This window comes from Mastigoproctus giganteus, chromosome 11 (genome assembly GCF_048544385.1).
Source record: "Mastigoproctus giganteus isolate SK-2022 chromosome 11, ASM4854438v1, whole genome shotgun sequence".
NCBI lineage: Eukaryota > Metazoa > Arthropoda > Arachnida > Uropygi > Thelyphonidae > Mastigoproctus > Mastigoproctus giganteus.
In genome coordinates, this window is record NC_143585.1 from 68469250 (window position 1) to 68486864 (window position 17615).

The 17615-nt window shown below is 37.6% G+C and overlaps 1 protein-coding gene across 1 annotated transcript in view; it reads right to left on the reverse strand.

Moving 5' to 3' along the window:
* LOC150078093 (uncharacterized) overlaps positions 1-15548 on the reverse strand; it is a 101725-nt gene extending 86177 nt beyond the window's left edge. The window contains exon 1 of the mRNA XM_090384768.1: positions 14534-15548. Within this exon, the coding sequence (XP_090240894.1) occupies positions 14534-14746 (213 nt within the window). The 5' untranslated portion in view covers positions 14747-15548. The remainder of the gene's footprint in view (positions 1-14533) is intronic.
* Between the last annotated feature and the right edge of the window lie 2067 nt (positions 15549-17615).

A 17615-nucleotide genomic window follows, 5' to 3' on the forward strand; every position in this document is an offset into this window, starting at 1 on the left:
CATAGTGATTGATGACTCGCAGTAAACACTTGAAAATTATACACATTGTAAAGAGCGAAGGAGTAGAATTATTAAACGAGGAATACCTGGACCAAAATATTACTGTTAACACTAATTGAACTACACAACAAAATAGGCCAAGGTTATGTTTATGCTGTCAAACAGATGAGCTACGTAACTTCCTTATCGCGAAACTCAAATGGAAAATTAGCATTTATTCAACTGAACTGTGTGTACGTTGGTAATTAGTTAAGTATTTTATATAAACACGCAGTTAAAGTGTGAGGAAACTTCGGGCGGGTCTGCAATTCTTCAACAGAACACCTTAGAGGGTAATTACTCGTATTACTTCGAAAAGAAGCGCGATTACTTTTTATCATTTTTTATTAGCTGTTCTTTGCGTGTACGATAACAAAAAAAAAAGTGGAAAGCCTCACGTGTACACCTTGTCTGGCCTTCGCGTTTTTTTTTCGTTGCCATGGTAACTGGTTGCTAGGGTAAAGAGATTTTCGTTCTTTCGATCCTGTAGTTACCGGTTACTGCGCTATACATGAGGGGGTTTCAAATGCGCGGGCCACATGTGGCTCCGACAGTTCATTTTCTGCGGTTCTGTCAATGATTTTAGCAGTTGAGAAGCAAAGGAGAAATCTAAATTCTTCGACTATTTAAATCGAAATGAATCTCTGCACCCCATCTATCAGAGGAAGTAAACAAGGCAATCAGGAAGCTAGAAGAATATCTCATCACATGTGAAGAATGGTGTTGATATTTTCGGTGTCTTCAAAGATGTTCAATTTGGTTTAGTACTAGAGAAATCTTCCCTAGGTTTTAAGTCTTAACAAGGTGGAGTTTATATGGAAACCGGATATCGGTGCTCGAGTCTTGACACTTGTCCTCAAACACAGGTCTCTTCCGAGTTTCCTTGTGGATTTTCAGGGCTTTCTTGCACTGCAGGATCCTTTTTGAAATCCCCCAAAAATACAATCATTGCTATTGTCAACTCAAATATTTTCTCAACCATCGAAAACCATGATAGTAATTTTTCCATCCGCTCTTGAAAAGCAAAGTAAATTCACTGTTATTTGAACATCCAAATTGTGCAAATCTGCAGGAAAAAAAATTACAGAAGTCGGTCCTTGAACACAAAGAAAGTTCTTGAACAAACGATCACCTATAAGTACAGCATAGACGTTCAGAAATGTAGTGGCAACGAAAAGTACCTTTAGATCCAACAACCTCCGTGCGCATCTAAAGGCCTGAATAGAAAACATTAAGTTTAAGGTTGTTGGAGCCCAACGTGTAATGGAAAATTCAGTGATCGATCACAGCGATAGAGAGGAATGGAACAGACATGACTCTGAGGAGTGATATCATAAACAATGCATTGAAATTATGGGTGAAAACTTATATAAACTCTTCCAACTGAATTTATGTATCTTTGCACTTAATTAAAAACCCACAGATTGTCTTCTGTTATTGAAAACTAAAAGGTAAATAAAGAAACCCTCCATTGTGAATTGCTCGAAATAGCATCTTTCATTTATGTCTCTGGAGCAGAAACTTTGCATAAAGAAACTGTAAACATCACTCATACTAATATACTCTCCACTGACATGCATGCTCATATTACCCTGAGTTATGTGAGCACCATGATAGGATGGTCCCCACTACAAAATTTATCTAATAAAACACGAATTTCTTAATCTATTTCAAAATCTGCACTTTTATTTGAAGACTGTTTAGCATTTTAATATTTCTATGCCACTGTCTTTAACCTTCACTGTGCAATATAACTTTTTATGCGTCGTGTACATTTAAATTTACTTCTCCACATACGTCTTCTTGTGCCATGGATTAAAACAGATATTTTAGATACAATAAATAGTCCTGTATTATATCTTCTGCATTGAGGAGTTCTGAATTGGTACACCAATTCAGAACTCCTCATTCTTCTACACCAGCAAATATTAAAATTGGTTAGTCTACAATTTTAAATTCTGAAAGTGTTTAAAATGTTTTAAAGTATGTAAATTTTACAGACGATCCTGTTCATATTAATTCAAAACCTACAATATTTTCTGATCAAAGATCAAACTTCTTTGCTTCCAAGCATTTTTTAAATATTTTTTAGTAAGTAAACTATTTAAAAATAATGCTTTTAGATGTCTTAAGAATATTTGCCTTTTGCAAGAAGGTTGAAAAAGTTTATGGAAGCAAAAAGGTGATTTGTGCGATGTAGCGGTTCACCACATTTTTATTTCTTTCTTTTAACGCGTGCCTTTCTGATATGGTACCAGAGGTTAAAAGAGTGCTGGATATTTTGCGGATTCAGCAAGTTACAAAAAAAGAAAAGGCAGAAAGAAAAACATCCTTGTGACATCTGTTCGCTGTTATTATTACTTCCGGTATTAGTGTTCAGGCCTGTATGGTGGTAATAAACACGACTTATTCCACAAAAATGTACTCGATAAAAATGGACTCTTTCTCTTTCTTAAAGAAAGATTTTTATTGCCTTCTTGCGCGCGTGGTTTTTTTTTTTATTATTTTTTTTCTCCAGTTTCCGAATTTGCACGTTTATAGATAAGCATATCTTTCTGTGGATGGCTGCTACTAAATGATTCTTGTTACCGGAGTTTATCAGGACTTAACTGTAACAGAACCCAGTTTCAGGGAGGAATTTTCGCTGGCATTAAGTCAAACAGTAGCTGTTTTTGAAAGAAATTTTAATTATAAATCTTTAAATGTCTTTGGGTTCGTTAAGGGTAGCGGAAACTAAAGTTAGAGAAAACTAACTGGTACTGCAGCGTCGCTATTTGTATGATCACTAAAATCTATCTGTAAGGAACGCTGTGAGACTGGATTCAGCAGAGCAAATGTACATCGCATTTTCACAAAAGCTAAGTTAAAAAAAAAATATGTGCGAAGATGCTATACAATATGGATGAGATGATCTCGCTCGTCAAGTTGAGTTTTGTAAATGATTTAAAGCGAAGATGGACAGGACGCGAGGTTTTTGGACAAGATTATTTGGTGAGCTGATGTCATTCCACTGGATGAGATACCATACCAAAGGATGAAATTAAACAAGCATGTTTAATTCCATCCTTTTAGTAGATAATTTGATCGATGTTCAAATTATCCACTAAAAGGATGGAATTGGTGGATAATTTTAACTAGATGTTCAAATTATACATCAATTAAAAGAATACCAATTGCCCACCAGTTGCCAATTAAAGTACTATTGAATTTGTGCACACCACATAATTGAGGTTTGTAATTTCTTAAAATGCATGCACATCTTTTCTGAAACACTGATTACTAGTTATTTTGAGCGCTGTTCAGATTTGTTCTCGGTTTATGGTATTAGGTGGAGTGCATTACTTTACCCGATATTTTTCCTGCTTTAATTCTGAAAGCAAATAAATTGGCACCTAGGACATACGCAGTTATACTGACGACACACTGTCGCCTCATGGCCTTAGTTAATTCAAACAACCCAACCCAAACGCGTTCAGTTACGAGCTAATATAATTTGACACGAATGTCAAATGTCAGTTTACTGGGTTTTGTCTTTCCCAGCAGAGGGAAAGGGGGAGTTGTTTTGCTTCAACGTTTTCTGGGTTGGGCGTTCACATTCCTGAAACCTCCCATATCACGTTTTCTCTGACTTGCTGGTCCCTCCCCCACCCCAAACATAGGATGTCCTTTGTAGACGACGCCTAAGGAAACTACATTTACTTTAGAGACAATGGAACTGTATAACAAACTGCTTAAGAAGTTATTGACTAACGTTCCGTCCTGTACGAGTATATAATCCCTAACCCCCTGGCTTCATTCCTTAGGGGGTAAGTCGTATACGTGGGCGTTTTCTTTTGATACGCAATAAAGATTATTACTATATTCGAACGAATGACATCTTCCCCTTTAAAGAGTGTTTCTCTGTACGGGAAATTCACGCTGACACGTAATATAAAAATTGAAACGCCTGTACAATTTCCACAAGGAAATCACACTAAGGAACGAAGTTTCTTTTAACAAAAAACAAAGATGTTCGTACAGAAAATGGGTGTTTTAAGTTTCTGTCAAAATCTCTTATCAAGTGCGTTGAAAAGCTTTCTTATCTCAAAGACATTCGCATAGACACGCTATATTCTTAACTCCCATGAGCTCCTAAGAAGACAAAGCGAGAAGTCAAGGTGAACATAAAAACCAGAAGTGTTACTAGGAAAAAGTCAGCTGAGTTATTAGTGTTTTTGTATGTTGTAAATGGATAGACGACTCATTCGCTTCTGTAGCTAAGGGTTTTGTTGCTGGCAGCTTGCCAGAAGTAATGGGTGATAATGTCATTTGTCGATCTAGAGAAAGCAACGGAACTTTTCATCATCTGAAGCAGACCCTACTACAGCACCAGAAAACACACAAAAAAACTTTTTCATTTCATTATCATCTCTAAGCTCAATTTCCAACATTGAAAAAAATGACTAGAAATGTGAGAGGGTTATCTAAACTTACAGTTATAAATTACGTCCACAACTTTTCTAATTACAACCCGTTTTATCAAATATATGCATCGACATAGTTCATATTAAAAGAAGTCAAGGTTTGGCTGTCCAGTAAACAAAAAAAACCAGACAGTTGCGACGCCTGTTGTTTTATTTAGGAACTACAAAACGAAGCAGGCAGCGTATTGTAACTTCGAATACAGTAATAACCGGTGGTAACTATGGTAATACAACGGTTGCTATAGCAACCGTGCTCAAGTGGTAACCACGGTAATACAGCAGTTGCCGTGGCAACCATGTTCAATTGTTGCCAAGCGTGAAAAAACCCGCGATACTGTTAAGTAGATAACGTCATGTAAGTGTCGACGATGTTGAGGGATTAAGTCCCAATCTTGTTACTCCGATGAAAGCGTCATCTTTGACATAACTCTTACCATCTTGGCGCTAGCATTAGCAAAACTCTTGTGGCCAAAGATGAGGCTACTTTTGAGCGGTTTAAAGTCTACGCGAATGTTTATATAAGTGTGTGACGTAAGATTTTTCTTCATAAACATTAAAATCTCAACCGGAAGCTCGCAGAAGAGCTGCCAAGAGTCATAGCCCGAAATAAGGAAACCAGAAATAGTGAAATGGGGACATCTGACAAAAGTGTGTTCATCACATTGCACTGAATGCTGAAGGAAAATTCTTGTCTTCCCTTATTAGAGCGAGAAAAACGTCCGATTCATTTAAGGTTTGATCCGGTACACGTGTAACAGCTTGAGTTATAATTGTGTCCTTATGGGAGTTACCTACTTTTATTTTCTATTAATGTAGGAATAAGGAAAGCACTACCATGGCAGAGAAGACGCGTGAACTTTCGCCTGTATTGAAGCTCCTCTTGATCAATATCATTCTGACTTCCCTTTTAATTAATGATGAAAAAGGCTAGCCGGTTCTTCAGTTCTTTGCGCGGATTTCATAAGTCTTCCATTTTTGTGTTTATTTTGATTATCTGGTCAGCTGATCGTTGGATGGTGAGCATCGCGGCTTATCTCCTGTTATCATTAACACGCGTGCGCTGTTCTAATCTCTTAGACGTCAAAGATAAATTATGGTAGGATTATTAACATACGTGAAAGCTCAGCGTGATTATATGAAGTGCAGAACTATGTTTGGGGGAGAGAGAGAGAGAGAGAGAGAGAGAGAGAGAGAGAGAGAGAGAGAGAGAGAGAGAGAGAGAGAAGCGCGCAGTATTTAATACTTCTGTTTTCTACTTCTTAATAACTAAACTTTAATAACAAACGGAATCTTGATTATCCGAAGCGTTGAATGACCTATTCGGATAATCGATCTATAAACTGGTACTTTTAAAACCTTTTGTCATTAAAGAATACCGCTATACCATCCTTCTTAGCAATTTTTACAGCACAATGAAAGACGCAATGCGATACAGTTCACTCAGCCGAAAGTACGGTATAAATAGCAGACTACAGAACAGGGAGGCCTCGCTTAAAGTATATTTTTAAAGACCCTAAAAAATGGCTGTTTATATTTTCCTCTTCCAAAGACTAAAATGGAGAATAAAATGTCACTATTCTTTACGATAGTGACTGCATTATTATCAGCCAAGTTCGAGAGTGAGATGTCTATTCATAAGAAAAATTGCAATTAGATATGCAAATAGAATTTCGCATATCGGGCGTCGCTTAAAATAACGCATTGACTTCGCTAAATTAGGATATTGGCTCATTCGAACTCAGGCCTTTTCCACCTGGTGGGTAAGACGTGGATTATATCCATTATTTCCACCTCAATACATACTCAAAACTGTTTGGTGAGATTGCGCTGAATCCTAATCTTCATTTCTAACCAGAAATGGAACTGCTGAGTTAATTTGGTGTTTCACTTAATTAAAAGTCATAGCTTTTCAGAAGATGCATTATATTTATGCCAAGAAATATGGGTATTCTTCCTCCATACGAATTGCATTTTGTTGATCTAAAAAGGAACGTGTTGCGGGCTTCACCAGTAAAATTCTAAACAGCATTTCTTGGGATTGGGTGAAAGACATTGGTATACCAAAAAGTTAAAGAAAAAGAACAGAACCTTGAGATAAGCTAATCTTATTTGAAATATCTGAAGACGAGCAGCTGTCACACACCTATGAGTTTTCAGAAAGCCCTAAAGCCTTTCTACCAAACCCAAATACCTTTTCCAAATGTAATTGGTTTCTCAATATATTTACATGAAACACGAAGTAAACCAAACTGTTACTTAGGGATGAACGCTGAAGGAATTCATAATTGATTTCTTCATTATTTTGAAAAGGAATGGAGCAAACACGATGGGTTGATAATTTGGGTGGATTTTTCTTTTTTTTAATAGACCTGCTATAGAAGAGTTACCAGGGCAATAAGAGTAAGTATTTGACATAAATCAAGAGAATTAGCTTGGGAGGTGTGCTGAAGTTACTTAATATTTGTATTATTTCTTGATAATACTGAGATATAGAAGTAGGTGGAGATTCATTAAGATAGTCAATGTAGGAGATAGCAGCTGAAAATTATCTACAATGCTGGAAGGTCACTTTATCTTTGAAGTTGAAATAAAACCATGAAGGATGGCAAGTACTAGACGGATGGATAGAAGTTACAAGTGACTTTAACGAATAAGAGTTAAAAAGGCCATTTTATACTCTTGGAAGTAAAAGTCATATTTATATTTATTGATGAATTCTTTGCATATAATGCAGAAATTTACTGTAGGCAGAATAATAAGCTGGAATTTGAATGAAAGCTAGTTGAGATAAAAAGGATAAGTTTTTTTTTCAATAATGCAATTGGAGCGAGTATTAGAATCAAGGAACTTAAAACCCCAGTCCTAAAGGATCTTTAGAATTTCGCTACCCTGAGAACTTCTCAAAGCGTTACCATTAGGTTTGGGCTCGTCTGCTTCGTTGCATCACAACAAAATGGCGTCATATCCACGAAAGCATTACCACTCAATTATAAAAGAGATAAGAAGCTGGAACATTGCTGCTCTAAAGTTCAAACATGGTTTTAGCACTTAAGGGCCTTCAGTAACAGAAAATGGTGGTATCATACTAGATATTTATAGCGTCTTTTAACCTCATTGGCTGGAGGATATATCCACAGTTACTAGCTGGCCCATTAACGCGAAGATAATTTTCAAACCTATAGTCCCTAGCGTGCATGTTAATTTTGGTGTATTGTTATAAAATTAGAACTACTCCTCAACAATAACTCTTCTCTGAGTGTGTTTCAATTAACCATCTGTGGAAGCTGTTGTTCCTCCAGTGACTGTGAGAGCGCTCGGAATTAAGCCCTTTAGAAAGACTACATTTTTTCAGAGTCAAAGTAATTAATATTGTTTTTAGCCGGATAAAAATCGCCCATTAGGCAAATCCATTAAAATTCACGACACTCCACCTTTTAAGTTTTTAATGAATAAGGGTTTAATTTCGAGTGCTGTCACTTCACTGCAAGGACAACAGTGTCCCAGACGGTCGACTGAAAAAACAATGCAGATAAGCGTTATTGATAAGTATATTTTCAAATTTTGCATGTAACCTTCGTTGATGGCCTCTTTCTTCATATAAAAGGCATCGTTATGAATGTAACCATGGGCAAAATAATGACATAGTTCATCCATGTTGGATAAAAGAACATCGTACGGGAACCAACCTATCCAGTGAAATAGTTTCCGTGTTAGCATCTTGTTAGGATAGTAAGACAACCTAAATGCTCAGAGTTGGGATTTTATTCTGCACATTCAAATAGGAACTCGCTATATTCTCGCAACCATTCCTTGTCATCAGCCTTTCGTCGATCTACCACATAATCATCACACAACATAAACTGTTTACTCAGCGGGCGTATTCACCCTCAAGCTGCCTTAAATTGGAACTTGCTTTTAACAAGTGATATCGATCCGCTATTCCATGTCGCGTTCCACTTACTTGTCGGCCGCCTTGTGAGAGTATCTCGCAGCTGCACACTGACGTATCAGGATACGGAACACAGCGGGCATTGAAAACAAGACGTCACTATCTCATGGCAATGATGAAACATCTTAGGTGTGAAGAGCGGTGGTTTTAAGAACCAATACTGTGAAATTAAAGATGCACACAAATTTAATTTGATATTAAATCGAATTTTGAAATAAAGCTTTTTTTTTTTATTTGGAAATTTCAGTATCATGTGTTCCAAAGATGGTTAGGATTTCCCAGAATTTATCTTTTTCTTAAAAAAAAAAAAAATTAAACCTAAACCTCCCTCTTGAGACCAACTAACTCCGTTCTGCTTCTAAAAGCTTCAAGGTATTGCTCTCGTGAACAGGTTACAGCCCGTATATATCCAAAATGGCTGGTGATTTCAGTTTAGGTGATAATAAATTCAATTTTTTTTATGCCAATTCGTGATTAATTTTCTTCTGAGAAAAAAACTGATAATTCGAAATATAAATTTCTAAGCCTGTTATTTTCCTATTTGCTTAAGTGTCCTTTATCAGTAATTATAATAATTGCGATTATCATAATTAGTCCAAATCTGTGATTAAATAAACCAGTATGTTAATTACTGTATTTAAAGTATCATTCGATTAGTTCCAGGATTATCAGTGGTTCATTTGACTTTCATATAACATGGTTTAGCATAAATATCAAATTATACTCCCCACCCCTTTTGTGACGTCACTCGACCAGTTATCTGGTTCCAATGATGCTTGAAAAGGAACAAAGTCAAAGTAATGATTTTATGTAAATCTCTCGCTGAATAAGTAAAAATTTTGTACATTTTATGACCACATGAAGTATTGAAAAAAAAAGAAGAAACCTTGTCGAAATTTTATCGAATGAAAGTGCTCTCCAAAGTCACGCGATACACCAAGTCAAGCTACTCTAGACCAACTTTTTTCCTTCGTTTTTTGACATCACGATAACACAAAACCATTCTTTTATCTCAACTTCACTATCTCTACCATCTACAGAAATGTAGGCATTGACGGTCAAACGCCTTTCAAAGAAATCCGAAGTTCTAAGATGAGACACTTGTCTAAAGCTTGACAATGTAGTTACACTTGAGTGGTTGACTGGAGTGGAGTCGCTGTGTCTCAGCAGGTGTTTGCTGTATGCTACCCCCACCAAGACTGCGTGATTGACGGGACATGTTCTGGTTCTTCTTTAACACGTCTGACGTGTTCTTCAGGTGTAATCTGTTTTGGGTAACTAAGGAGCTGTTCTTGTGAACAAACATGCCGGCGGAGAAATAACTGCGGTGGTCATTAAGATTCTGGACCGTCGGGTAATGGCATGACAGTAATAAGAAATCTCTTAAAGTTTGAAGTTAACGACAATGGAAGTTTTAACCATTGGTAGAGTGTTATAATGTGTACTCTGGTTGTTTGTGCATTGACAGATGTAGTAATCAAGCTGTAACATGTGGGGGAGGCGGGCCAGATTTTCCTGCCCTAGGTCTGTTTTATGAGTTTTTCTTTCCTCGAACAGTTGATTCCCACACTTTTTGTGGTCTGCCCGTGACTGCAGTTGAGTTTAAAGGCCAGATGCCCTTCCTGATACCAGCAGACACGTTGTGCGAATGGAAATAGAAAATTGAAATACTCATGCGCAGTTGTATAATTAGATTTGTCACGTTTGGAAGGTTGACTATAGTTTCGATAATAAATATCAAGATTTTACCACAATTTTAAATCTTTGCATGCCTTACTGAGAGTATAAAACTGATAAGATTTGCCAGTTGTATTTTCCACTTGGGTGGTCCGTAGGTCCAGTCTGGATCCACACTGGAATTTGTACACACCTTAAAGATCCAAATCTTTTATCCTCCCAATCATATTTCAACCGCTCAGTCTATAAACTACTCCTTGGTTTCTATTCCTCAAATATACTCTGCACTTTGGTAGTATTAAACTCGAATTGCCAATTTTAAGCCATACTTGCGATCGATTCAAATCCTTTTGAAGCAGCATAAGACTGGTCCCGATCGTTAACCACCATTCACGTCATCAACAAAAATTAACAGTGAATACCGTTCATTCAAATATGTAGTTTTGAAATCTTGATGTTCAAAATTACATTGTGGTATGAAATATTAGCCTTTAGCACAGAATGCAGGCAACATTGTCCGAGATTCTGTACTTTTTATTCTCAGAAATCATTGCACAATTTTACGAATAAAATTTCCTTTGGCTTTTTGCCTTAACCAATTTAAAGAACTCGCAGTTGCCGAGCCACCCAAACTCATTAAGTGCCCAACAAATAAAGCAAGCTACATTCGTTCAGCTAATACATATTTATACAGCATTTCCATACACTTGATACCTGTTTGCACCACTGGGAACTCAGGTGTTTCAAGACTGAAAAAAAGAGAATACTTTGGAGTTGGGGCTGCATGTTGCTATTTGCATAATTCTGATGACAGATCGAGGAATAATTTATTACTATGGAAACCAGCCAAGAATAAAAGTTTACTACAAATATTAGTTCTTGGAAGATAACCTTCGAAATAAGACTTTTGCCTTGAATTCCAAGCATTCGCTAGCGGTAAAATACCAACGATTGTTTAACATGAGATAGTCTTGAAAAAAAAAAAAGGTGGTGCTGGGATTTGAAAAAAAATTATTCTTGTTAATCCTACGCTAACATGAATGAATAGAAGAGGGAAAAAAAAGAGGTCAAGACACTTCCCATTTGCTTTCACTTCCTTACATATAGCATAGGAGGGAATTGGAGGGGGATTAGTTTTTGTACATCATGCACCCACGGAGGGAGGTTAAGAAAATAGCACAAAGATTGCTTACGCCCCGCGGACAAGGCCTTTAATGGGGTAAGAACCGAGGATTTGAGATGCGTTAAAGGCATACTTGAAAATCCACGATCCATCCAGAAAGCCCATACAAGCAAGCAAACCTTAGACTTTTTTTTTAAAGAAAACTAAGTCTTCACCCCCTTTTCTCCGATCATTAGGAAGTAGCAGTGAATAGAATGCACGTGCTCCGCAGAGGTTAGATCTCCGGGTGGAGGTTCTCTTGTTCTCAGAAAATCCCAGACTACGACTAATGTGTTAGTTTTTCAAACCGCGCCATCCTGGCTGGGCTTTCCATAATGCAAGGAGGGGGGGGGGGGTTAAGGAGAAAACCCTTCTTATTCAAAGACGAAAGCCTGAAGTGAGGAAAACCCCTTAGAAACACGTGGCGCCATCTGATGATCAGGACTACAGATTATTATTCGAGAATTAAAACCCTACAGAATAATATATCATCTCTTCGGAAGAAATTAGTTAAGAAATAAACCATTCTTACACAATTTGTGGACCTCCGTGTCAGTATAGTGGCTTAATCTCTTCTCACCTGTGTGAAAAGGCCTGGAATTGAGTTCTGTCGCAGACTGGAGGAATTTCTGGCAATCTTTTCCATTCAGATCTGAATTAGCTGGTCAAGTGGAGGTACAAAACTTTTCTCCGTTAGCTATTTGGCAAATGGGACGGGGTTTATGCTTCTTTTGTTGCCATGTATCAAAACGTTTGTTTCTGTTAGCTTTATCAAGTTTTTTCCATCGGGTGTCTATTTTACCATAAATTTCATCAAGTGCAAAAAAATATAATGCTTCTATTTTTTTGAAGTCCGCTAGGTCTTTTGAAAAGTAGGTAGAACTACCTTTATTCCAGTATTTTGATGTTATTTCTGGATTTGTTTTGTTTAGTTCGGTAAGCTGATGTGGAGTATCTTTCTTTCAAATTATTCTGAATTTGTTGTTGACTCCTCCTTTCCACTTTAGCTTATGACAAAAATTGCGCTTGTTACTTCGAAGTAATTAGAAAGAGCAACAGATAATTAAAGCTTAACACTTCTAATTATCTATCGAATATTAATGAATGTTTTTCCTCGTCTTGCGGCTTCCCGTTATCTCAACACAATATGGGCCATCCCATAGGTCATCATAAAAACCTTCGCATTTATTTAATGCCAAACACCAGTGCCCTCTTTTGGACCTTGTATATCAGACTTAATTTTTTAAAATTCAAAATGAAGTTTGTTCGGGATTATTTCTTTTAGGATTCGTTTTTTAGATGGTTCGTTATTCTTTTGAAATGTCTTATTACCAAATTATTGTTAATCACTAAATGAAAATGGTTGTTTTTGTTTGGAAATAAGAATTAGCAAATCTTTATGGTTGAATTTCAGTTTAGTTTGATTATTAGCAATATCTTTCCCTAGAATGCAAACTTCTTGAGACATTTTCGATGTATACTTTCTTAATCGAAATTTAATTCTGCTTTTTAATGCATATTTGTAAATTAACTCTCCAGAATCTTTATTTGATCAATAATATTTACTAATATCTTATCAATAAATAATAAAATCCCCGAGGTAGATATTTTTTGGTCTTACAGGGAATGATTTCATTGGGCAATGTTTTTGAAAAGTCGACCTTTTTGAGAATGCGTGTTATAACATCCTATTGGATGATTTTTTCTTTGTTTCTATTGAAAACATCCGATTTAATTTAAATTAGCGAGTTAGTCATCCGTAAACTCCAAGGTTAAAAATGAATTGAGCTGAAAAAATCTGCTTTTCATCCCAAACTAGATATATCTGGTAAGAGATGTCTTCAATTTCTAAGAAACTTTGGAATTGGACAATCTATTTTTACTTCCTAGTACAAAAGCAGTCAGACAGAATGGATACAACACTAAATCAATCTTTTCTTGGACAGGCCTAAAAATGCCCTGTTATGTACGATGGAAGGAATTTCTATTGGACCAACCACCTACTGTACGCTGCCGACAATAGTGACCGGCACTCATTCTTCCCAGGCGTCGTGCATAATGGGTCGTTGGCAGAGGGGGTTGTTCGTATCCATGCATGGAGAAGACTTGCAAGAAATGGAAAGAGAAAAAAAAAATGTGGAACGATCTTTTTCCCTGATAGAAGACGGGTTTTCAATAGCAACAAGAAAAAATAACTTGATGGAAGTTGCAATGATGTCTTAGTCATAAGAAAGAACTCAAGATGACTTCTATTACATTTGCCAGACAATAAAAATGCTAATGAAATATAACCAAGTAGAAAAGACGCACTTTTTATGCTTGTACACATCCAAATCCAGTTTTACCTGAAATGGTACTGTAGCAAGAGTTGAAAAACCATGGCTGTTTTAATGAAGTTGTTTAAAATTTTAAACGCTTATGACAATTAAAAAAAATTGGCTAAATTCATGCTGGATTGTAGCGCTTCTGATGTAACTGGAAGTTCAACATTTAACTCACTGGATGACATGACCAGGCCTCCATAGTTTATCATGACCAGTCATTTCCAATTACCGTTGGGCATGTTTTATCCAACCAGATATATTTTAGCATCCAAGCCCTTATTGATGACAGTTAATTATTAAGTAATAATTTCTCTTAGGAGAAATTAGCATTCAAATCATGACCATTAAATGCCAGAGGGGGAAAAACGAAATATGACAAATGGTACTGCAGTATCTTTAAATGCATGTTAATTATTATTACGTGGAATGATCTTTTAAGATATCTGCGCATTTCATATTGCTGTTAATAGGACAAGCCGTACATTTTAACATATAATTTTACTGCTCAATTAATAATGGACAGGTTACCTCATACGAAAAGGAATGTGGGTTATTATCTCTCTATTGACTGATACGTTTTCTTTTCAAAATGTAGGTCACACACTATTCATTTTGATAGCTAATATCTTTAATTGAAAGAGCCTGCTACAGTATATACTTACAGAGATATTCGTTTCCCCTTGTGGAGGTCACATGGTTGCACGTGAATATTTGATCAGTAGGAGGTTGTTGACGTGTTATTCAACTATCGTGGAGCGTTTCACACACTCTTCTATCGAAGACTATTTAAAGGGCTGAATATTTTTCTCTCTATCTCTCGCTCTCCCCTATTATTTAAGGGATATGCCCTCGAATAAATAACTGCACCAACACCCCAAAGGTGAATGCTCTTTAAATGATTAATATGAATACCACGTACCTGTTTCTCAGTCCTGTTAAAAGCTTCTTGGTAGAGATGTGTCGTAGAACCAAAGTGACTGAGCAAATTCTGCAGTCTTTGTCGACTACTCGTTCCAACTGCCACGTGCGCTGGCCACACACACGAGAATACAACTAAACCTACACAACAGTTCAATAGCAGCAGCTCCGTGGAGTTGTGCTCTTTCCGTCGATGACCTCCTCCGACAAGCATTGCCTTTCCGGAGTTTCGAAGAGCGCGCGGGATCGTAGTAACCGGGAGGTTACGCTACCACTTTCTACGGAAAGAGTTAAGCGGATTTCCCCCTCGCCCCCCACCTCCTAAACAAACTGCACAGCGATGATGATGATGATGTAGAGATTATCCGTTCAAGTAGAGATTTACCGGATTAACATCTTCAGCCTCGTGTTTAATTCATCGAAGGTTAAGAGAGAGGGCCGGCGGTCAAAAACGAAATACATACGTACAATGGGGCTGAATATTTTCATGGTGTTTCCCTCTATCGGATTAAAAATCTTCGTCTGTTTCCAGTATTAACCCCATCTTGCGGAAAAAAGAAAAAAACAAAAACAAATGGCACTTATAATCCATTGAACTTGTTCCTGGGTCACTGATGTTCACTTTTATAAATTAGCCACACACTCCTCCAACGAAGGATTCCCTCTGGCGGGCAAAATACGAACTTCTCGCAAATAATTTCACGCGTCTAGTCTAGTAGACGCTAATAAATATCGGCCAACGACTCAAAGGAGTTTGAATGTAAAACTACACCAGAGGTCGTCCTTGCGACTGAGAAATATGTAACGCTATCGACCGACATAAAGTACCGCGAACGAGCGAGCGACGTCCAACCGGCAGCGAGGACGGGCGGCCAACCCTTGCAGAACACGTGTTTCCTTTAACTTCATCCATCTCCAGGTAGGGGCTCGACCCTACCGATCCGATCAGCTGGCCATTCCAAGGAGTTCTGTCCCGCCTTCAACCACGAGATCACCAGCCGATTCTGTGTCCCTTCTATTTCATGCTGGGAGTGCAACTGACTATCACGCCACCTGTGGCAGCTATTTATACCATTCAGTTGGCCTGTACGAGTATCTGTTCCGTACAGGGTCAGATGGGAGCTTTCAACTTTCTCTCTCTGTCTCTCGACAGTAATAATCATAGCTACGGTACAGTATGGGGTTTGCGAACCAGGGTTGCTTGCTTCGTTAACTTTATACGCAACTTCTATTTTTTTCCACTTTGTGGTCTTTTATTGCTCGGTGTTTAATATTTAGCATTTTGTATCTTTGTGCGTGTGTTGATATCTCATCCGTTTTTAAACTATTCGTCAGTTAGGAGTATGATTTGTGGAACTGTGGTCATGATCTCTTGGCAGGAGAAGCGTTTCATTAAGGGAACGGGGGAGCGTGGCAAAAGTGACCTTCTAATTTCTGCCCAGTCTGTACTAATAGCGTAAAATTGATCAGAAGTTTACATGTCACTTCTTAGGATGCGCTGATATCTAAATTGATTTTCGAGGTCCAATATAATTTGGGAATAACGATGTCTGGTGATTCCTTGGTTTATAAAATTTTTATTTAACTTTCTAAGAACAAATGCCAGTGGAAAATTTTTCCCCTTTCCTCCTACATCTATTGTTTTACTCATGAATCTGGCAAGGATGCTGGAACATCACTTTTATATCAGATACAGTGTAAAGTCACAAGAACGTAATAAACTATCTTTGAACTAATTATATGGTATAACAGAGTTTCATTACATTTAAATATCGAAAAATACGCTCGATTTAACTTAATGTTAGTTTGTTCAGTTTAGTTGATTATAACGATTACTGAAGGTGTAGATAGGCCCTCTTTTCGGAGGTCGATTTTTCTCATGTAGCTTTCAAAACCATCGATAAAATATAATATTTGATGATATATATTGAAAACACAACGTCCTCGCGGTCAGAACAGTTATTCCAATCGATACCGTTTAAAAAAGGTGTGGGTTCGAATCCCTTTCGATGCAGGAACGATTATCAGCTCGCTTCACGTAATCGCCGAATTAATCAGTGTTGGCAAAGGGTTGCGTGGTATTTATACTGGTGATGGGTTTTTCATCCCGCTAACCAGAAAACCGACTATAAAATACGCTCTGTTTTCAGACACAGTATACTAACACTTCACGAAGGTACATCGCTTGACAAAATAACAGAAAATGTTTCGTGAATATTTAATATTATAGGCATGCAAATTCTGAGTGTCCAATAGAAATCAATCTACCATCTTACAGAGTCACACATTATGCAAATTTTTTATGCCTATAAAAACACGCGTTGCGAACACATCACTTCATTCCTGTTCTTTGGCTTCCTCAGTAGGATAGCCACATCATCTGGATGACAAGTCATCATCGTTTAGATGATACTTTGAGATAGCGGGCTGTTGGACGACTTGAAGCCGTGCGGTCGCAGGCGGAAATCGCACGTTCGCTTAATGTGTCACGCAGTGTCTTTTTGGCACTATGGAAGCAGTTTCAGGAGACAGGAACCACTATAAGAAAAGGTGGCCGAGGGCTGTATCAACCAAAACAGACCGCTATCTGGCTCTAACAGCAAGAAGGAACCCTAACGATGTCCTTTCATCAACTATTTTGAGGTTGCTGCTGCCACAGGTGAAAACATTTTCAACCGGACTGTGTTAAGAAGGCTTTGTTCAAGCGGACTCTACTCAAGGAAGCCGGTGGTTTGTATCCCATTAACCTCCTGCGCGGTAGCACGGTGGTATCGCAACTGTCCTTCCCACACCGGTGGAAAAGGCCCAGGTTCGAATCTCGTCGATGACGCGAGGAACTTTAGTGGGATTTTTTCACTCCGTCCTGAGTTAGTCGGTCTCAGGAGCAAGATTCCCCCTCCCCCAGAAACAGGGTTTTTTTTTTTTTTTTTCCGTTCAGCAAAACAGGCAAATCAACCAGAGAACACACGCAATTTACAGATATAATACATATACTGGGTATATGTAAGAAATTACCGGTGGCCCTAATATAATAATTTCAGTTTTTTTTTTTTTTAATGCCATTAATCCCAAACCACCGCAGA